General features: G+C 43.1%; 1 protein-coding gene across 28 annotated transcripts in view; it reads right to left on the minus strand.

Annotated features, from left to right (window-relative positions):
• The window catches only part of WDR20 (WD repeat domain 20), a 59462-nt gene that overhangs the window by 16382 nt on the left and 19703 nt on the right, over positions 1-23377 (minus strand). For 10 of the 28 annotated variants that reach the window (XM_036316368.1, XM_036316378.1, XM_036316388.1 and 7 more), the window contains exon 2: positions 31-213. The exons of 1 other annotated variant lie outside the window; for it this stretch is intronic. In XM_036316368.1, the coding sequence (XP_036172261.1) occupies positions 31-213 (183 nt within the window). Of the gene's footprint in view, positions 1-30; positions 214-994; positions 1030-4780; positions 5302-10349; positions 10449-11520; positions 11689-11794; positions 12073-12246; positions 12321-12571; positions 12714-23377 lie in introns of those variants that run through there. 17 more of the 28 variants (XM_036316498.1, XM_036316402.1, XM_036316411.1 and 14 more) reach the window with 16 other exon arrangements.

The following is a 23377-nucleotide window of genomic DNA, read 5'->3' on the forward strand; positions in this document are numbered from 1 at the left end:
TCTTAACAGCTAAGACAGGGTACTACTTACTTCCTCATTAAATAGTTTGCTAGTTTCTTTTTTGATTGGGTCTATAAGCTGGACTTGGCCTGCAGAAAAGCCCACTAGGAGAGAGACACTTTCTGCTGTGGCTGTTAGGTGGTTGAAGTCATGACAAGTAGGCTGTGTTCCTTTGTATATCCTTTTATCTATTGGTTTACTCAAGTCAGCAGCCTGGAGGAGAAAGAGAAAAACACATACGGTAAACAGCACATTGAGATGAGAAATCTAAGTTATACTATTTTATACTCCACTATGATGTCCAATCTTAAAAACAAACAAAAGTATTTAAAATAATTTTTCAGATTTTAGCATTTTATCAAAGCACTTTCACAAACCTTAGCCAATCTGACATTGTTAGACTACTCATAAAATGCTTATAACTGTTACTTTCACAACTTATTCTTCTTCAAATATATTTAACTAAGACTCCTGGTCTTCAGGAAAAATCCTTGAGATACTAAATTCAGTATTTGCAAAATGCATTCAAGCATTTTCTAACAGTGCCTCTAACCACCTGAAAGCTCAGACCCTCCATGCTCTTGGGTGAGTCACCTGCAGCCCCATGTTCTCATAGTGTGGTCCCCACACCAGAGAGCAGCAGCAGCACCTGAACACTTAAAATGCCAGTTTTCAAGCCCACCCAGACCAAAAGATCAGACACTACGGTGGGCCCAGAACTGCATTTAAAGGTTCTGGGTGATTCCAACATGCTTCACTCCGGTTTGAGAACCACTGCTGTAAGCAGCAGGCATTCCTTACTAGGTCCCATCCTTCCCCCACCTTCACTCTCAGGTAACTTTCACCCATGGAGCCCATACTCACTCAAGTGCAGAACATGCATCATCTTTCATCCTAACAATAATCCTTCTAAGTAGACAATATTCCCCCGCTTTACAGATGAGAAAACAAGTTTTGGGAAGTTAAATAACTCAGCCAAGGTCATCATACCTACCTAGAACGTGGCAGGACTGGATTTGGAACCCAGGTCTGTTGACCATAAAGGAGACAGGGAGAAAACAGTCACACACCCTAAAGGTAAAGGCAAATGACTCTGACTTGGGCTAAATGTGACTTTCCAATGTGCCTCCCTCCTTTTAAGTCAGGTTCTCTTCTTCGTGAGCAATGTCCTGTGCAACCCAATGCGCAGGGCTGTTATGGCTGACATAGAGGAAACCCACCCCTCCCACTCTTGTTCGAAAACCACAGGTGGAGACAACTATACTGCTGACTGCGACCTTTAAATACCACTGGGGCCTGTGCGTTGCTCTGGGGCACACAGCTCTCTACCAATCACCCCTGCCCTGTGTAGCTTCTGAAGATATCCTCTTTCCAAAGAGGCCTGTGCACTCTACCGAGCATTCTCGAGTTTGACCTTTCAGATAACAAATAAAATACTGAGAAATAAGAGAGGACCTCAAAATCACAGGCATCCTTGAGCAAACTCAAAACCTGAGCATTTAGAAGCCTAGTCCTGAGTGGTAAGAGTACTCTGGGAGCTCAGGTAGCCAGAGCCAAAACTCAAATTCAAAATATGAACAACTTAAATTATTACAGGATCTCTATGTCAGCAATATAACTCTGGAAATTTGTAAATAAATGTTTGCTTAGGGAACCTTTCCCCTAAAAGAATATATCTAACATTACATGCTAAAATATAAAAATCAAATCAAAGGCAATCCAAAAATTAATAAACATACTAACAAATGAAATGAGCAAAAGACTGTACAATGGCTCTCAGAAACAACAGAGCAAGTAAAAGCACCTTTTCTTACAAGTATTGCAACTAGTTTAAACCTATGGATCCTTTATAATAGCCACACTAGCTTCAGTTCTTTTGCTCACAGGGGTTGGCAAAAATAGGTTTACAGTTGTGAGTACACAAAAGTTTAGTCTATTATTTATTTATTTTTTTATTTTTTTATTTTTAATATATATTTTATTGATTTTTTACAGAGAGGAAGGGAGAGAGATAGAGAGTTAGAAACATCGATGAGAGAGAAACATCGATCAGCTGCCTCCTGCACATCTCCTACTGGGGATGTGCACGCAACCCAGGTACATGCCCTTGACCGGAATCGAACCTGGGACCTTTCAGTCCACAGGCCGACGCTCTATCCACTGAGCCAAACCGGTTTCGGCTAGTCTATTATTTATTAACTAGAGGCCTGGTGCACAGGGGGTCCCCTCAGCCCAGCCTGCACCCTCTCCAATCCGGGACCGCCCGGGGATGTCCAACTGCCGGTTTAGGCCCGATCCCATAGGGACTAAACCAGCAGTCAGACATCCCTCTCACAATCTGGGACTGCTGGCTCCCAACCACTTGCCTGCCTGCCTGTCTGCCTGATCAACCCCTAACCACTCCCCTGCCAGCCTGATTGATGCCTAATTGCTCCCCTGAAGGCCCAATCACCCCCAACTGCCCTCCCCTGCTGGCCTGGTTGCCCCTAACCACCCTCCCCTGCCAGCCTGGTTGCCCCTAACTTCCCTCCCCTGCAGGCCCGGTCACCCCTAACTGCCCTCCCCTGCAGGCCTGGTCCCCCCAACTGCCCTCCTCTGCTGACCTGGTCACCCACAACTGCCCTCCCCTTCTGGCCCTCTTGTGGCAGCCATCTTGTGCGAAGGTGTGACAGTCAATTTGCATATTACCTCTTTGTTATATAGGACTAGGGGTGCAGTTGCACGAAATTTGTGCACTTGGGAAGGGGGAAACCCTCAGCTCAGCCTGCACTCTCTTGCAGTCCGTGAGCCTCAGGGGATGTCCCCTGGGAGCAGGCCTAAGCCGTCAGTCGGACATTCTTAGCGCTGCCGCAGAGGTGGGAGAGGCTCTCACCACCACAGCTGCGCTCGCCAGCCGTGAGCCCGGCTTCTGGCTAAGCAGTGCTCCCCCTGTGGGAGCGCACTGATCACCAAGGGGCAGATCCTGCAGTGAGCATCTGCCCCTGGTGGTCAGTGTGCATCATAGCGACCAGTCGTTTCCGGTTGTTCTGCCGTTTGGTTGACTTGCATATTAGGGTTTTATTATATAGGATTATGTATCATTTTCCATACAATGTAAACCTATTTTTGCCCACCCCATATTTATTCTACATCCCTATCCTTAATGTGGAACTTACTGAAAAGATGTGACTGTAATTAGATCATCTGTGAATAAACACCTCAAGTATTTTAAATGTCAACTGAAAGGCTTTTTTACTCTTAAGTCATGTAAATATTCCAAAAACATCCTGTTTACTAATTTGCTTAACAAACTCTTCCTAGATCACTGCTTTCAAAATGAATCAGGCTATGCATAGTTTAACAGTCTGCAATCAAAATTAAATTCAGAAGTTGCGAATAAGCTTTAGAAACTTTTACAACAGTATGATAGAGTAATTTTGTATCTGTTGAATCTAATAATAAAAAATTAGAGTGTGCATTCTGTGTGTCTTTTTCAGTTAGTTTCTTTTCTTAGTAATCAATCCCTTTTTTATCTTATTTTTTATATTTTTATTTATTTCAGAGAGGAAGGGAGAGGGGAGAAAGATAGAAACATCTATGATAAGAGAGAATCATTGATCAGCTGCTTCTTGCATGCCCCACACTGGGGATCGAGCCCAGAACCCAGGCATATGCCCTGACCAGGAATCAAACCTTGACCTCCTGGTTCATAGGTTGATGCTCAACCATTGAGCAACACTGGCTGGGCAATCCCTTTTTTATTTTACAAAATTTTTTAATCTAAGACACTGGGGGGTAGGGGAGGCCAGGGGAATGTCAAGGGCGGGGGAAAAAAAAAGGGAGACATATGTAATACTTTAAGCAATAAAAAAAAAAAAAAAAAAAAGTTTCCACAGCCATTGACCCCCCCCCCCAAAAAAGAATTTTCTGATTTTTATGGAGAATTAAAAATAAAAATTTCTGCAAACACACACTAAGGTGATTTTTTTAAAGAATATTCTTCAGAGATCTGAGATAGAAAAACAAGGCCTATGATGAATTATTGGAATTGACTTTTAAATCTTTATTTTTATTTTTTGTTTTGTTGCTTAAGGTATTGCACAAAGTAGTACATATGTTTCCTTTTCAATCAGCTAAAGATAGACCCTTTTGTCAAAAAATATATTCAGATAAAAATGGGTAATTTTATTAATTATACAGGTTTTCAATAGAATAATACAAAACATCTGGAGAGACAGAAAAAAAAATTTTTTTTGAATCTGTCCAGACAGACTGGAAATTTTAAAAATTGGTCCTTCAACACCGGTGCAAGAAGCGCTGTCCTAGAACAGCAGTCGCCAACCAGCGGTCTGCGGACCACTGGTGGTCCATGAGATCAGAAAGGTTGGTGACGACTGGTTTAAGGAAACCTTTGGAGCAGCAGTCGCCAACTGGTGGTCCGCGGACCACTGGTGGTCCGTGAGGTCCAAAAGGTTGGCGACCACTGTCCTAGAAGCCACAAAAGTAGACTCAGCCCTGACCGATTTGACTCAGTGGTTGGAGCATCGGCCACAGACTGAAGGGTTGCAGGTTCAATTCAAGTCAAGAGCACGTACCTCGGTTGCAGGCCCGATCTCTGGCTTCGGTGGGGCACATGTGGGAGGCAGCTGGTCATGTGTCTCTCTCACATTTATGTTTCTCTCTGTCTCTTCCCCGCCCTCCCACTCTCTCTAAAAATTAATGGGTAAAATATATCCTCGGGTGATACATTTAACAAAAAACAAACAAAAGTAGACCCAGACCAAAGGAGCCCTCAGGATACCTCTTCTATGAGGTGACTTCTCCCCGTCCAAGCCCAATGGTATTCACTGCTGTACTGCACAGTAGGAGTCTGGCCAGGCAGAATGCACCTGCAGCAGGAATTCCTGTGAAGCCCGAGTAACAGCTAGGTGTGTGCCTAAAGAAATTATACTTCGAATTATACTCCCACAGGCTCTGCCACTGGTGCCTGAGTTTTCTGGAGCCCAAGCCCAGCACAATGGTCTCTGACACCTGTGATCCTAGGCTTTGTCTCTTTTTCCACTCATGTGTTGCTGCCCTATTTCCTCTTCCTCCTCCATTTTTTGGGGCTGGGGATGTGCCCACATGTACTTTGAACTCACATGCCTTTTTAGTAGCAGTAATAACTACCTGAGCCAGCCACTGCTCTTTCGCATGGGGCCAGCAGCCCACGGTGGCTTCCCAGGTGGAGGCAGCATGGAAGGACAGAGCCCAGACTCTGGAACCAGGCAGGCCTGACCTGAAGCCTTGTCTTCCCTCTTGGTAGCAAGGTGACCTAGTGCAAGGTGCTCTTTCCTCCCCCTGAGCCTCAGAGCACAACCTGCCCTCCCCACCCCATCCCCCAGCATCCCTGCAGGGTGGTGATGAGGCCAGCAAATAATGGATATAAAGCACAGAGTACACAGAATCACTCAAATGATAACTGCCATTATTAATTCATCCTGGTCACATCCTACTTAGGGTCAAATGGCTTCCTAATTCCCATCACATCAGAGTAAGATGCCATACCTAGCAGTCCTGCCCTCCATGGTTTGGCTCCTCCTTCCTCTCTAACAGCAAACACTACCTTCCATCTATGGGCCACTTGCTATGCACCAGGAACTCTGCACTCACCATCTCATTTAATCTCACAGCATCCTTCCAACTGCAGTGATACTATCTATATTTTATAGCTGAGGAACCTGTGGAGCAGTACAGGGGTCTTGCCGCACCCTCCACCTGCCCACACCACTTGACCTGAGTTTGGTGCAGGCAGGCAGCCCTCTCGGCTGGGATAGTCTCCTTCACCCCTGTTTCCAGTAACCTTACCTATCTGGTTCAAGTCCCACCACCTCCAGCAAGCACTTTGCCAACCACCATTCTTTGTGCTGGCTCCTTATCTCAATTCCCAAGTACTTAATTTGTTCCACAAAATTTAGTATTTGATCACTTATGTGATTACAGTACTGTTATATGTCTATTATCATCAATTACACTACAATTATGGTAAAAAATACAATACAAACTCCTGTAAGGAGCAGAACGCCTTTATTAAACAGTTATCATTGTATTGTTCCATAAACTTAGCTTTTGTTTTTCAGCTTTCTGGTGAATTCTGCATAAACGGGTTTCACACACTTTGGAATTTTTGTAATGCTTCTGCATCCTAATTATTGCCAACTATCAGAATTCGTAAGTATGGATTTTACCAAAACCAATTTATTAAAATGTCTTAACAATTTTAAGAATTAGATCACATTTGCTTATTCAGTCCCAGTAGAGTATTCATATTCAGTATGTCATAAATGCTCAATATCTGTTAATGAATGAAACTGTAATAGTTTGTAATTTTTTTCAACAGTAAGATTAAATTTTATCATTATACTCATTAGTTTCTGCGTAAGGAGTTAATAATTACAAATAATTTGTTAGTATCTTATTCACAAATCAGAAAATTTTTAAATGATGGTTTAAAACTCCTACTACGGAGCTGAGTATCAAAATCCTTGATCAGTAAGTATAAACTTTAAAATGTCATGTTTCTCACCCTAGCCAGTTTGGCTCATTGGACAGAATGTTGCCCTGGAGACTAAAGGGTCCCAGGTTCGATTCCAGACAAGGGCACGTACATCGGTTGCAGGCTCGATCCCTGGCCCTGGTCAGGGCCCATTCAGGAGGCAATGTGACGTATCTCTCTCACACACTGATGTTTCCCTTTCTCTATCTCTCCCCTCCATTCCACTCTCTCTAAAAATCAATGGAAAAATATCCTCCAGTAAGAAAAGTAAGACAACAAAAAAATGTCTTGCTTTTCTTTTCCTTGGAGGTTTATTATTTTTTGAATATGCTTTTATTGATTTCTGAGAGGAAGGGAGAGGGAAAAAGAGATAGCAACATCAATGATGAGAAAGAATCATTTATCAGCTGCCTCCTGCACACCCCCTCCCAGCAACCTGGGCATGTGCCCTGACTGGGTATCGAGCTGCAACCTTCTGGTTCATAGGTCGACACTCAATCACTGGACCACATGGCCCAGCTCCTTGGACTTTTATTCCTTAAAATCCCTGGAATTCATTTTATAACAAATACTGTTGCAATACAGAGTCAGCTTGGTTGGTTTAGCACCATACTACCAGGCATCTATCTTTCCACACCATAAAGGTCTGCAAAAGACACTCTCCTGTTCCAGCTCACACCTTCATCCCAGACCCCGCCTAAGCTGCTGGCCAGCTGCCGAGCCAACAGGAACACAGAGAGGGCCTGTGCTGAGCCCTCTGCGTGGGAACCTACCTGAGGACCCAGAAGCATTTGATGTGATATGGAAATATCTCAGAAAGACTTCTTTTGAAAAGTATACGTAAGATTATTATGGGGGCAATGTAGGTAATAAAGATGGGCTTTGAAACCAAGATGGCGGCATAGGTAAACACCAGAAATTGCTGCCTCCCACAACAACTTCAAAAATACAACTAAAAGATGGAACAGGCATCATCCAGAACCACAGGAAGGCTGGCTGAGTGGAAATTCTACAACTAGAAGGAAAAAGAAAAGCATACCGAGACTCAGAGGAGGTGTGGTGCAGAAGTAAAATACAGAGGTACAGAGGCGCATGCAGAGAGGGCAGGCGGCTGAGGACACGGTTGTCTTTTTCAATCAGGAGGAAGTCTCAAGCTCTGAGCTCAAGTTCCGGGCGAGTCTCTGGGGACCCAAACTCATACGGGAGAAACTGGACTGTCTGGCATCGGTCAGAACTCGAGGGCAGCTTTCTCTCGGAGGTGCTTGCATCGACTGCCGGGACACTGAGAAGCAGGGCCTCTCAGAGCAGGACTGAGAGCAGCCATAACTGCTCGCGCCACCCTGTTGATCCCCTGGGACTCCGCCCCGTCCAAGCCGTGCAAGGAGGCTTTTGCATATGAAAGGCCTGGCCCTTTGCAATCTGATAATTACCTAATAAACTGCAGCTGGCCCAAGGCCCCAGGACAACTTGCATTGCATCACAGCTGGCTCCTGCTAGGTAGCCTCAGGCAGAGGCTAGATTAGCACCTCCTTAGAGATCCAGGAACCAGTGTGCCTAGTGGTCAGAGTGGGACCATCCAGATTGCAGCTCCTCGGATCCATAAAGGACACACTCAGGGGGCAGACTCAGTGACCACCAAAGCCCCATTGAAGCAAGTCTTGCCCCAGAGGGGTGTCTCCAGCACAGAAGTTCTCCCACTGCAGACACAGCTGATTCTCACAGCCAATTGGCCTGGAGGTCAATCCCTCCCAGTGTTAACTACAACAATCAAGGCTTAACTACAACAAGACTGTGCACAAAGCCCACAAGGGGGTGCACCAAGAGTGTCTACCTCAGGTAATTGGGTAGGCTGAGCCACTGGGCCCTATAGGACACCTAGCACACAAAGCCACTCTATCGACACAGCGAAGCATAAAAAAATGCGGAGACAAAGAAACAGGACACAAATGACAGAAATGGAGAAAAACAAACTACTGGATATAGAGTTCAAAACCACACTTTTAAGGTTTTTCAAGAATTTTCTAGAAACCGCCGATAAACTTAATGAGACCCTCAAGAAATCTAATGAGACCCTCAAGGTTGTGATAAAGGACCAACTAGAAATTAAGCATACACTGACTGAAATAAAGAATATTATACAGACTCCCAACAACAGACTAGAGGATCGCAAGAATCAAGTCAAAGATTTGAAATATGAAGACGAAAAACACCCAACAGGAAAAGCAAAATGGAGAAAGAATCCAAAAATACGAAGATAGTGTAAGGAGCCTCTGGGACAGCTTCAAGCATACCAACATCCAAATTATAGGGGTGCCAGAAGAAGAGAGAGAGCAAGATATTGAAAACCTATGTAAAGAAATAATGACAGAAAACTTCCCCTACCTGGTGAAAGAAATAGACTTACAAGTCCAGGAAGCACAGAGAACCCCAAACAAAAGGAATCCAAAGAGGACCACAACAAGACACATCATCATTAAAATGCCAAGAGCAAAAGACAAAGAGAGACTGTTAAAAGCTGCAAGATAAAGACAGTCAGTTACTTACAAGGGAGTAGCTGATTTCTCAACAGAAACTTTGCAGGCCAGAAGGGAATGGCAAGAAATATTCAAAGTGATGAATGCCAAGAACCTACAACCAAGATTACTTTATCCAGCAAAGCTATCATTCAGAATTGAAGGTCAGATAAAGAGCTTCACAGATAAGAAAAAGCTAAAGGAGTTCATCACCACCAAACCAGTATTATATGAAATGCTGAAAGGTATCCTTTAAGAAGAGGAAGAAGAAGAAAAAGGTAAAGATACAAACTATGAACAACAAATACACATCTATCAACAAGTAAATCTAAAAATCAAGTGAATAAATAATCTGATGAACAGAATAAACTGGTAATTATAATAGAATCAGGGGCATAGAAAGGGAGTGGACTGACTATTCTTGGGGGGGAAAGGGGTGTGGGGATTCGGGAAGAGACTGAACAAAAATCGTGCACCTATGGATGAGGACAGTGGGGGGTGGGTGAGGGTGGAGGGTGGGGTGGGAAAAGGGGGGAAGGGAGCTATGGAGGGAAAAAGAGGAACAACTGTAATAATCTGAACAATAACGATTTAATTTTTTAAAAAAAGAAGAAATTTGACAGCAAAAATAAATAAATAAATAAATAAATAAAGATGGGCTTCATTTTCCCAAAACTTCACATTCTCCTTCCTCATCTGAGAATCACCTCAGAGAGAACCAGTCCCACAAAACTTGCCAGAAACAAGTCCTTTTACTGGCATATCTAACAGCTGCCAAATACCCAACCCAGACCAGAAGCTCACCCTGTCTACACGAGACACCACTCTCTTTCCTCCTAAGCCCCTCTCTCAAGCATAAAGGCCTGTTGCCTCAGTTGGGCCCCCTGTATGGCACCCCTACCAAATGATGGCTGCAGAGCCTCACCAAGAAGTCTTCCCCAGACCCCACCCAGCCTAGGTCGGCCTCCTTGGCTAAGCACCAGGTTCTTTCCACCCATTTCTGCCCACAACCAATTCAACCAAACACCTCACTGCCCACACATTTCGTCAGGTTAATCTTCATGAAGCCTTAGGTCACTCTCCCACTCAAATCCTCCCAGGCTCTGCCAGGCATGACATAACATCGGCCAACTCCCTCGCTTGGTATCTACAGGCCTTCCTAAAGTGGGCCCCTCCACACACTTCACCCCCAGGGACTGCCTGTGCTCTGCACACCTTCTGGCCTTTCCTCACATCCTCCTCTCACTTAGAGCACCTACCCCACCCTGACATCCACACGCTTCTGCTTAAGCAGCACCAGTGGCACTTCCTCCTGATCTCACCTCCGGAGGCATTCTTCACCTTCGCGAGTGCTGATCACTACGTGCCACATTCATTAGCCGCAGCATATTAACTGTATTCCATATACTGTGAAAGTCCAGCTCCTTTTAAAAACAATGAAAAAGTCAGGAGCCTGCTGAGTCACTGACAGCCTGAATGGATAAGTCAAAAATAGCTGGAGCAACCCCACTGCATCGAAGCTCCAACGTGCCCATCTGAAACCCAGGAGACGAGGTCGTGCTTTCTACTGTCACTCTGCCCTCATCCCAGGCAACCAGGACTGGGGCCCAGAGTAAACAAGGGATCACTCCCCAGGGCTGTGAGAGCTCCCCTCCTCAGAAAGGAGACCTGTGGAGTCCTGCCTAAGACTCAGGATCCCAAAGCAGGGCTGCTCCATAGCCTTTCTTGGGGAGACCGGGCTTCCTAGCGCCTGTGAGGGGCTGAGTCCACAATCTGGGCTGGACCATGCACATTTAACTGGTCTTTGGGGCGGGGGGGGGGGGGGGGGGGGCTGGGAAAACGCCAGCACCTTCCAAATCACAGACTGAATGAAATGAGGCTCTGACCACTCAGAGCTGAGATGTTCACTTTGTGAACAAGGCTCAAGCACTATTTAAGAGAAGTTTTCTTCAACATAGTGGAAACTAACCTGGCTCCCATGACAAAAATACCAAACAGCGATTTTCAAACACCGCACTGCCCACACTTCACACTCAGGTCAACAACTTAACACTCAGGTAACAATCAGCTGTAAGGCATGGCACAGGCTCTGGTGTCCAACCCACCTGCCCTTTAAGTAGAAACAAAACCAGTCTAGCCCTGGCTGGTGTTTCTCCATAGTTAGAGCATTAGCCTGTGCACTGAAGGGTCTCAGGATCGAGTCCTGGTCAAGGGCACAGACCTGAGTTGCAGGTAAGATCCCGGGCTCTGGTCAGTACGCGTGTGGGAGGCAACCAAGCAATGCGTCTCTCTCTTGCTCTCCCTTCCTCCCTTCCACTCTATCTAAAATCAGTGGGAAAATATCCTCAGGTGAAAATTAGCAACAACAAAAATCCAGTCTAATCTGTGAGACACCCATATATATGTACAACCCATCCTTCTGCATCTTCAGTTCAACAGTTACATCACAAAACCCTGCAAAATTGGCACAAATAATATTTAAAAGAGTCCAACCTTTATCAGAGCAGGGGTGTTAAGAAGTCAGTTGGGTTTGGGATCACTAATCCCAGTAGAAAACAATGTCAATCAATTGTACAGTTTCCGTGTTTGAAAGGGCAGAAATTTATGTCTTAACCTGGCACATAGGTCTCATTAAATATCTACTGTAGAAATGAAGCAATTCTGAAAATGGAGGGAAAGAAAAGTAAAGTGTTAGAATCCAGAAGAGACAAGCAGCCAGACAGATATAAAAGCAAACATATGATCCTCCTGCTGACCAAAATCATACCTAACAACGAATGCCTTTGTGGGTGCCCTCAGCAGACAGAGGGAAGTCACATCCTGGTGACAAAGCTCCTCTGCATCAGCTCCTCTGGTGCTGTCACAAACCAGGGCCCTAAGTTCCCCTGCCAGGCCCATCTTACAGATGGGGACAGGGACAGGATCAGCTGTGAGGAAGCTCTGCTGGAGTCCCTGCACCTGTACTCTGCCGCTGGCTCCTCCAACTGCACCACGTTGCTGTTGCCTCCTCTGATTCCATCACTGTGTGACTCCATGCCCCCATGCCTGATGAGGTGGGAATCAAATATTCCAGCCCTGCTCCATGTGGCCCAGATTCCAGCCCTACCTTCACAATGCATTTACCTCAAAGGGCTGTTTTTATTAAAATGGAGTAAAATACAAAAGTCCCAAGTATGATGCCTGCCACTTGAGAAAAGTTAGCTCCCCTTTTCAACTTACATGTCTCCTTCTGAAAGCATAAGGATTTTTTGCTTATCATAGAGGCTTTGAAAAGTCTCCTCATTCATTAATGCCTACAAAGAAATAGAAATAGGAGAAACAGAAATATTCCTTTCTGCCCTAAATTTCCTTCAAACAACAGCAGAACCCCGGGGTAGGGCATGTTTTCCTTCCAACATAATTTTCCCAAACAGGACAGCAGCTTCCCTCTCTGCTTTCCTCCTCTGAAACACACCAGGCCCACCCTCACTGACAACAGCCGTCCCACGTCCCTTACTAGCATGCTCTGAAGGCTCGGCGCCCGGAAGGAGCACCCGCCACTCACATTCCAGGCCATGAGGAGAGGGACGGGACTCCATGAGGAAGATGGAAGGGCAAAGTGAGACCATCTCAGAACCCAGACAGATGATGAGATGTGATGTGCAGGGGCCATCTTCCTGCCACCATCCCACAGTGGGAAGAGGTGCCTGGGTACAAAATAGGCAAAATGCATTCGGTGAGGTCTTCAGAGCAACCATCTGTGGGACTGCCTGCTGTTCACCACAGAAAGCTTCCCTGCAGACCTGCAGGGGGCAGGTGGTGCCGGAGGAAGCACCTTCCCCCCACCCAGGGCTGTCACTCAAATGTCTCCTGAAATAACAGGCTTCTGTTGTTATCTCGCATCATTTTTTCCCAAGGCAGCTGTCACTTAAAACTGTTAGCTATGCAAAATCTACTCCTCTTCCCTCTAAGTAGTTTTTTAAAATGAACTTAAACAGCTGCTAAGCTGCAGCACCTTCGCCCTTTCTTCATTTTCATATATTGCACTCCACTTTCAGGGTGAGTCTATCAAGGCGAAAGGCCACCAGGCTGTCGTGGTGCTTCGTCCAGGCGAATGAAATACTGATTTCTTCATTAAAGAAAAACTATGAATAAACGCCAGATAAATTCAATCTGCACATGTCCTAAAACCAGATCTCATCTCATTAAAATGCTGATATATTCAAATAACCTATTTTTTATTAAACCCCATTAAAGATGCATAGAAATATGCATTCCCATTCTTACGGGAACACCAACATTTCAAATGGAAGAAAAGGCAAGATACTTTCATTTCTGCAAAAAAAAAACACCTCATTTGATGTTCTTAGAGAATAATTTTTAAAAGTTTCCATGAAAGGGGTGGGGTGGGGAATTCTACAACTTTCTAAAAGTGGTGTGACAGCACCGGGCAACTAAGGCCACTCAAGGCAGGGAGCAGTGCCCAGAAGCTGCTTAAGGACTATACTCTCGTGTTCCTACATTTACTAGTGGACAGTTCATGCGCTTACAGTGTTTGGCACAGCACATAGCTGATTTAAAATTTTTCTGATTCAAGTAGCTCAGTAATATCAGCTCCTCAGCAGAGGAGCTCCCATTTGAAGTGAGAGCGGCCCTAAATCCCTAAGTGTGTAGAGGCACTGCCATTTCCATGCCACCATTTTCTCATCCTACAGAGAAACTGAGGCCCAGGGAGAGGTGGTGATCTGCCCAAGGCTTCACTGAGCCTAGGACTGTGCTTTAACCGGAGCAAGCTGAGGCTACCTTTTTTTCAAGCACCCAACTTCAGTTGGGACAACGAACTACTAAATCTGTAACGTACAAAGTTTCAGAAAATGACACCAATGTGTACCAGTAATTTTACATTAAAGACGGCATTTTGGAGCCTGTACGTTGCTGTATTTTCAAACAGGAAGCAAGAGAGGTAGTGAGAACACTGAACTTGTCTTATACAATGAAGAGAGATCAGCCACTAAAACAGTGACCTAAGCACTGACTTTGGCCTCTGTAATTCAAATAGTCTGGTCCAGCCAGGCCTCAGCTGAAGAAAGTAGCCTCAAATTAATGAAAGTCACAGAGAGCTGACCCATCCCAAGTACTACTACGATGAAAGCTTTGATTTTTCCTTCATCTTATAGCATCACTGGAACTACTCAGCATTTTTTAGGGCATAACTGCTTTATAGGCCGCCACAGAAAGAGCCACTTAAATATTTCTGGTTTTCCCCAGGAAATTTAAAAAGCTCTTTTAGGCATCTGAAATGTATCAGGCACTAGTATAGCCCTAGTAATGCAATAGCACCAGTTTCAAAACGTGGACCAGTAAGACGGGCACATACAGGAATGTGGAGGAGCAGGCCTCATCTAACTCCCATGGAGTGTAAACTGGCACAGCCTTTATGCAGGACAATTTGGCAACATGCAGCAAAAGCCTCCTTTCCTCAGACATAAATCCAACTCCTAGCTTAGAACAGTGGTTCTCAACCTTGGCTGCACATTAGAATCACCTGGGAATCTTTTTAAAATCCTGATTTCTGGGCCTCGTCCTCAGGAAATTCTGTTTCTTTGTTACTAATATTGTGGTCCCACCGCATAACAAAGAAACAGAATTTCCAGAGGATGAGGCCCAGAAATCAGGATTTTAAAAAGATTACCAGGTGATTCTAATGTGCAGCCAAGGTTGAGAACCACTGCTTTAGAAGATATTTCTCACATGTATGAACTATCTGTATTAGCTAAAAACGCCCAACACAAACGTCCATCTACAGCAGGCTATATACACAGTGGGCTATCCAGGGACTACTACTCCTGGGGTAAGGCACTGAGAACAGAACACAGAAGGATCTCAAACACAATTTGAGAAGCATTTACTAAATAACGCTATTTAAATAGAGTTCGAAATCAGGAAAACTAATCTGCGATGCTGGAAGTGAAGACAGTGGTCACCCTTGAGGAGTGAGGAAGGAGCCACAGGGGAGGCTCTGGGTGGCCAGGAATGCTGTTTCTTAATCTGGGGTTGATTCTACTTTGTGAAAAAGTAATAGAGCTTTAAACTTAGAAACATTCTTGTTTGTTTCCTATCTTAAATGTTAAATACTTTCTTTAAAATATATTTTTATTGATTTCGAAGAGAAAGGGGGAGAGATAGAAACCTCAATGGTGAGAGTCCCCTACTGGGGACTGAGCCCACAACCCGGGCATGTGCCTCGACCCGGAATCGAACCCTGACCTCCTGGTTCATAGGTTGACACTCAACCACTGAGCCATGCCAGCCAGGCAATGTTAACCACTTTTAATGAGCAAACACACATACAAAGACAGTCAACTCAGCTCTGTTTATAACAAAACATTATTAACATCCTATGTGTTCCAAGAAGGAAATGGGTGAATATATCATGTAGCCATTTAAATGAAGGTAGTAATTTACTTATTTTACTATATCACTTACTATATCATTAAATGAAAAATGCAACAATAAAAATGGGATTCTATGCCCTAGCTGGTTTGGCTCAATGGATAGAGCATCGGCCTGCGGACTGAGGGGTCCCGGGTTCGATTCCGGCCAAGGGCACATGCCTGGGTTGCAGGCTCGATCCCCAGTGGGGAGCGTGTGCAAGAGGCAGCCAATCAATGATTCTCTCTCGTCATTGATGTTTCCCTTTCCCCCGCTCCTTTCCTCTCTAAAACCAATAAAATATGTTTTTTTAATGGGATTCTACAAAAAGAATCTCAAAGAAATATAAAAACTATTCATACTGTAATATTTTTTAATATATATTTTTATTTATTTCAAAGAGGAAGGGAGAGGAAGAGAGAGAAACATCAGTGATGAGAGGGAATCTTTGATTGGCTGCCTCCTGCACAATGGACCGAGCCCACAACCCAGGCATGTGCCCTTGACCAGAATTGAACCTGGGACCCTTCAGTCCGCAGGCTGACGCTCTATCCACTGAGCAAACTGGCCAGACCTGTAATCAAATTATTAAAAATAACAGTATATTGTTATTTTCAATGTCTTGTAGAATAAAGCAAAACAAGTTAATAAAAAGACCCTTATAAATCAAGAGACCAACTATAAAGAATATTTATGAATTTGTCAAAAAACAGACTGTTCAAATGTAAAATTTTTACATATGAAAATGTAGTGGGAGCATTTGAGATCTTGCTTCCTGGCATATGTCTTAAGTTTTGTTCAACAGCCAGTTAGCCTGGAGGTCAAATCACCCCCGGTATTGCCGACAACAATCAAGGCTTAACTACAACAAGACTGCGCACAAAGACCACTAGGGGGTGCACCAAGAAAGCATAAAAAATGCGGAGACAAAGAAACAGGACAAAACTGTCAATGGAGGATATTGAGTTCAGAACCACACTTTTAAGGTCTCTTAAGAACTGTCTAGAAGCCGCCGATAAATGTAGTGAGATCCTCAAGAAATCTAATGAGACCCTCGATGTTATGATAAGAACCAACTAGAAATTAAGCATACAAGGACTGAAATAACGAATACTATACAGACTCCCAACAGCAGACCAGAGGAGCACAAGAATCAAGGCAAAGATTTGAAATACGAAGAAGCAAAAGACACCCAACCAGAAAAGCAAAATGAAAAAAGAATCTGAAAATACGAAGATAGTGTAAGGAGCCTCTGGGACAGCTTCAAGCGTACCAACATCAGAATTATAGGGGTGCCAGAAGAAGAGAGAAAGCAAGATATTGAAAACCTATTTGAAGAAATAATGACAGAAAACTTCCCCTACCTGGTGAAAGAAATAGACTTACAAGTCCAGGAAGCGCAGAGAACCCCAAACAAAAGGAATCCAAAGAGGACCACACCAAGACACATCATCATTAAAATGCCAAGAGCAAAAGACAAAGAGAGAATCTTAAAAGCAGCAAGAGAAAGAAACTCAGTTACCTACAAGGGAGTACCCATACGACTGTCAGCTGATTTCTCAACAGAAACTTTGCAGGCCAGAAGGGAATGGCAAGAAATATTCAAAGTGATGAATGCCAAGAACCTACAACCAAGATTACTTTATCCAGCAAAGCTATCATTCAGAACTGAAGGTCAGATAAAGAGCTTCACAGATAAGGAAAAGCTAAAGGAGTTCATCACCACCAAACCAGTATTATATGAAATGCTGAAAGGTATCCTTTAAGAGGAGGAGGAAGAAGAAAAAGGTAAAGATACAAATTATGAACAACAAACATGCATCTATCAACAAGTGAATCTAAGAATCAAGTGAATAAATAATCTGGTGATCATAATAGAATCAGGGCCATAGAAAGGGAATGGACTGACTATTCCTGGGGGGGAAAGGGGTGTGGGAGATGCGGGAAGAGACTGGACAAAAATCGTGCACCTATGGATGAGAACAGTGGGTGGGGAGTGAGGGCGGAGGGTGGGGAGTGAGGGCGGAGGGTGGGGCGGGAACTGGGAGGAGGGGAGTTATGGGGGGAAAAAAGAGGAACAAATGTAATAATCTGAACAATAAAGATTTAATTAAAAAAAAGAAAAGAAAAGAAAAGAAAATGTAATGGTTTTTTCCAAAACTAGTTCATGCACATAGAAAAAATACAGAAGATATATGATGTTTGGGATTTGCTCCACTGTAAGGGTGAGATAATAGTGGACATGAGACAAATGGCAACGTTGGGAGACAGGTATATGGAAGTTCGTTATACCATTCTTAATGTGTGCTTATCTTAATTTCTAACTTTTTATCAATAATCACGTATTACTTGTGTAATATTTTTAAATAGAAAAGGAGAAAAAAACAAACAGTCCAAAAACACTACTGAAACTATTCAAAATTATTCTAGTAGTTTTAAACCATGTCATGGCCTAGCACAGGGTCACAGGAAAACATGTGGCTTGTGAACTGCAAAATTCACCATAAAAGGAGCTTACTGTTACATCAAGTAAATGGGTGAGTGGGATGGTGATGCTTTATTCCATCATAAGTTTCACATGAGTTAGGACCACTGGAGTTGGTTATTAACATTTCTGTGGCACCAGTGATGTCACTCAATGAGACGAGGAAGGACAGACAGATAAGACCATGGCTGGTTCTATTGTTTCACTCTTCAAATAGTACTCCAGTGTGAGAAGGGTTCACCGTGTGCTCCTAATGTGCTACAGTGGCAAATAAAGATAACTTTTCCCAGAGCCCTCTGAGAAATCCAATCCGTTCCAAGTTTGCCTCCCAATCTGCCTCTAATGTAGGTCTAAAATTGAATCCACATCTTTCTCACAAGAATTGAACTGAGAATTTATCATCTATCCCATGCTTTTCTAGAAATCCTAAGAAAACTTAATCTTAAATTATCCTGTCCTGAAAAAAAAAAAAAAAAGCTAAAAAGGTTACACAGTAGAATTTGTTTTTCTGCATTCAGTAATATTTTAGCATTTAAATGTTAAGGCCTGAAATAAAAATATTGAGCTCAATAGGGATGGAATTATATTTATAGCCTCAGCTGGGACAAACTGTATTTTAAATGTAGGTTAGCAGGCCACCAGCTTGGCACTGAATGAGAAGCTCCACAGTAAGGGCTGAAATCAACCATAACCCGACAGTTAACTCTTGGCAACAAGTGCTTCACTCTAAGCACTTATCACTCATTATCTCATGTAATAAAACATGCATAATTAAAAACTTGCAACTGCTAACTTAAAAAGTTAAATATAAAGCTATTTACAAAGAAGTGGACGGAAGAAGCAACTATTTCCCAGTGTGAGTGAGTGTGTGATATATCTCTATATACAATGGTCTACATTCATGAATCAGAAGACAAACAGAGCTGGAGAGGAACTTTAAAAAAAAAAAAACAAGCACATTTGCTCTCAAGATGCTGCAATTTAAGACCAAAGAAGTTAATTGCCCCAAATCAGCCAATCAATTCACACTGCAACTGAACTTGGAGCTCTAGTCTTACTCCCTATTATGTGTACTACACCCAGTAAACTCAGGAAAAGCACTAGTAAACTGAACCCAAAGCCCTCATTTCTGTCTCCTTTCCTTTTGCCTGTGGTCTTCTTGGTTCTACATCAGACAACAACAACCAGTTCTCAGAACTTGAAATTATATTAAAAGTATAGAAATCCTTGCAAAGCTCATTAAGCTTAGCATAAACCAAAGGACACTCATCTAGTTGGTGCAAAGTTCACTGGGTGTTCCAGCTGCTGGCAGCTACTCTAGGCTGAGGTTGCAGGCAGAACAGTCGGGAGAAGGGAGGTGTTTGCTTCCTGATAATTCAAAGTTCCTGAGCAACTAAGGCCAAAGCCCACTCCCACAGCTCTTTCAGCCTGAGTCCCTGGCAAACAACTCAATTGTTTAACATTTTTAAAGAACCTGAATTATTTCTGTGCGAACTCACATGTCAATCCCATCCGCCGCGCAGGCCCTAATCCAGGAAAACAAAAACATTGACTAGTGTACCATTTCAAAAGTGTAAAACTTTAGAGAAAACTCTAGTTGAAAACTTACATTACACTTTGAAGTATGGTTGGGAGCACCAATCATTGAGTTTCTGACATTCCTAGCCTGTGAGCTTAGACGAGTTTCTTGCCATTCCACACCATCGTTTCCACAAAATGGGAAAATAAGAATATAGTATCATCTCCCTCCCCTTATTGGTAGCTTTGCTTTTGCAGTTACCCACATTCAACCATAGTCCAAAAATATCAAATGGGAACTTCCAGAAATAAATAATTCACAAGTTTTAAAATGCGTGCCATTCTGAGTAGTGTGATGAAATTTCACGCCATCCTGTGCCATCCCACCTGGGACATAATTCATCCCTTTGTCCAGCATATCTACACCACATTTACATAAGTTTTACTTTAGCATATTGTTATAATTGTTCTATTTTATTATTAGTTATTGTGGTTAATCTCTTATTGTGCCTAATTTATAAATGAAAGTATCGCGTGTATGTACAGGAACAAACACAGTATATATAGGGTTTGGCACTACCTGCAGTTTCAGGCATCCACTGAGGGCCTTGGAACATAACCCCCACAGATAAGGGGTACTATATTAACAAACAGTTCTAACAAACAATGTTTAAAGATTAAGGAGTTAAATGTGTAAGGTGATTTGAACACAAAGTGCTATGTATTAAACATTATCACTATTAAGTCAATAAGATCAATTTACATTTGTTAAATGCACTCAAACCAAGAAGTTCAGTGTGTGAGCATGAAAACAAATATTTGATTCCTCACAGGCACTTAAAAAAAGTGTATTTTTCTATCTAGTTGCCTGTCCAAAAATCTGTGTATTCAAATATATGGGGGGACATCTGAAAGTGAGGAGGGGGTAAGGTCAAAGAGAGGAAGCACCTGTAGCCTAAACGACAGCCCTCTCTCCTCGTCAGAAATGACCCTGTCCCCGGGGCTGAAGAAGGGTGCAATCAGCTGATATTGTCCCCTTCACTCTCACCACTCAGCTGGACTCAGGCAAAGCCAGCAAAATAACTTTTTCCAGCCACTTAAGATTTTACTAAATTCAATGTAGTATAATTTCTTAAGTTGTAAAAATAAGTTCAGAGGCCAGATCTGTCTAATATACCAATGTACATCTCAACGGAAATACAAGTTAATTTCTGAGACAAATACACTGAGTAGAACATGATGGCTATGTGAAAATGTGGAAGCTGGACTATGATATCAAAGCCTCCTTTACCCCCCACTTCTCTGACGTACTGTAAATAAATGAATATTAGGAAAAAGAAAGAAAATAGCCTGTGTTTTTATTTCTAAAAAAGCTGAAAGGCTGCTAACTCAGTGGATGGGGTTAAGACTATGATGGGAGAAATCAGAAATGTGGGTATTGCAACCATTTGTTCTATGACCACATGACAGTCACATACTCACATGTACTCTTGGGAACAAGGGTCCACACGAAAGGCAGAGTGGAATGCTAGAGAGGATGTGCCACTTGCCAGCTGTGCAGCCCTGGCAAGCCCTTCATCCCTCAGAGCCTCTCCTCACTCACCTGTATAGAAAGTGGAAACCACTACCCAGTCTGCACAGGGTTTGTGAGAATGAGACGGTCTATGTGAAAGCACCTAGGTTAGTGCCCCGCACAGAGTAGGTGTTGAATAAATGGTAGCTGTGATGATATACAAATTAATCAATAGCTATTAATATAATCTACGAATTAAATAGCTAATATGCTTTTACTGCAAGTTTCCTGTGAGGAGAGCCTTGAATTGGATCTGGTAAGCCAGTGGTTCTCAAAGGTTAGCACATCAGAATCACCTGGCCGGCAAGGTGAACACACTGCTGTGCCCCACCCCAGAGTTTCTGACTCAGCAGATCAGGAGTGGGCCCCAGAATCTGCATTTCCTCAAATGCTGAGCAGATGCTGATGCTGCTGCTGCAGGGCCACACTTAAGACAACCACTGCTGTAAAGGAAGAGAGAAGAGGAGCTCGATGGTTTCAGTAAATGTAGGAAGTCAAATATTTAGGCAACAGTAGAGGCGAGGGTGTGGGATGGCACTTGAGAGCCTGAGTCAAGCGGACACACAAAACAAGTGTGCAGGGGCAACAAGGTCTGAGCTTGGTCATCTTGTTCACCACAGAAATGGGGACAGAGAGATTCTGAAGAGGCCACTGGTTGGCTAGCATGCTTACTATGCTCAGCTTGGGTTTGACAGTTTCAGTAGAGTGAGACTTACAAATCCTGGGAAAGTTAGCCACGAGGTAAAAATGGCATTGCAGCAGAAATGGGACCATAGGTAAAGCCAGACTGAGTGGCCTGGAAATGGGGGGAAAAAGAGCAAAAGCAGTGAAAGACCATCTTTATTCTGATGCAGGTGATCCCAAACTCCCTCTATCACTATAGCCAAAAGCTTTCTTTCTGCAATATGATGGCCCACACAGAGAGTCTACTAGAAAGGAGAAACACGGCCACCTGAGACTCAAGCCCTCACTAAACTCTCCTCTTTATGAACTGGTATTACTAGGCATTAATCAAGGGAGCTAAGAGGCTCAAACATGAGTCATTCAAATGAGAGAGAAAAATCATTTCTTTAGTTTTATATAATTTATTAAACATGTTCCTTAAGTTAAACTAGCTAGCATTGCCTCTTTCATTACTAATCTTATCAATCTTTATTTACCAAATAAAAATTCTACAAAATCTGTTCAAAACAATGTTTACCAGTAGATTGCATTTCACCCACTCTTTTTAAGTCAACATTGATAACACAAACATAACCACAACTTACACTGAAAAATATACTGGACGTGGCCCCACTGTTCTCCACCACTTGGAGTTCAGCAGAAAACTGCAGACAAATTATCCCTCATATAAGACATAGAGATCAAGAAATAGCAAGAAATCCTAATTATTTGCCTGGCTGGTGTGTCTAAATGGTTAGAGTGTCAGCCCATGCGCCAAAGAGTCTTGGGTTCGATTCCCAGTATCTAGGCTGCAGGTTCCATCCCTGGCCCTAGTTGGGGTGCGGCCCTGGTCGGGGTGCGGCCCTGGTCAGGGTGCGTGCAGGAGGCAACCAATCAATGTGTCTCTCTCACATCAATGTTCCTCTCCCTTCCTCTACCCCTCCCTCCCTTTCTCCTTCTCTCTTCCATTCTCTCTAAAAAAATCAATGGAAAAAATATCCTCATGAGAGGATTAACAAAACAAAAAAGTATGTGTGTGTGTGTGTGTGTGTGTGTGTGTGTGTGTGTGGTTTGAAACCTCATCTTACATTTTATACCAGAATAAATCTCAGCAGTATCAAGGAGATATCAAATGTAAACAATGAAACTCAGAAGTACAAGAAGAAACCATGAAGATGTTTTAAAATATAGTTAGGAGATTTAAGTATGACCCAAAACCCATAGCCATGAGAAAAAATTAATACATATTCCTATTAAAAAATAAAACAAAATTTCTACTTAGAATAAACACCACAAGCAAAACCAGAAGTCAACTAACAAATGGAACTAAATGTCTGCATGTCTGCAACTGAGACTATAGATTAAGGGCTAATCTGCATAAAAGAGAACTCCTACAAGTCAACAGAAAAACACACACCAAAATCCTAGTAGAAAATGGTACAGGGCATGGACAACTCACAAGAATACAAATGGCTCTTAAGTATATGAAATGATGCTTAACTCATAGAATGAGAAACACAAACGATGGTGTTATATCATGTCTCATCTGTCAGCCTGGCAAAGATTAAATAATAGCACACTATGCCAGAAGTATAGATTGGTACAAGCTGTGGAAGGCAATCTATGTCTATCAAAACCACAAATGCACATGTTCTTTAACCCAGCAATCCCACTCATAGGAATTTAATCCTCAGATATAC

This window comes from Myotis myotis, unplaced genomic scaffold (genome assembly GCF_014108235.1).
Source record: "Myotis myotis isolate mMyoMyo1 unplaced genomic scaffold, mMyoMyo1.p scaffold_m19_p_1, whole genome shotgun sequence".
NCBI lineage: Eukaryota > Metazoa > Chordata > Mammalia > Chiroptera > Vespertilionidae > Myotis > Myotis myotis.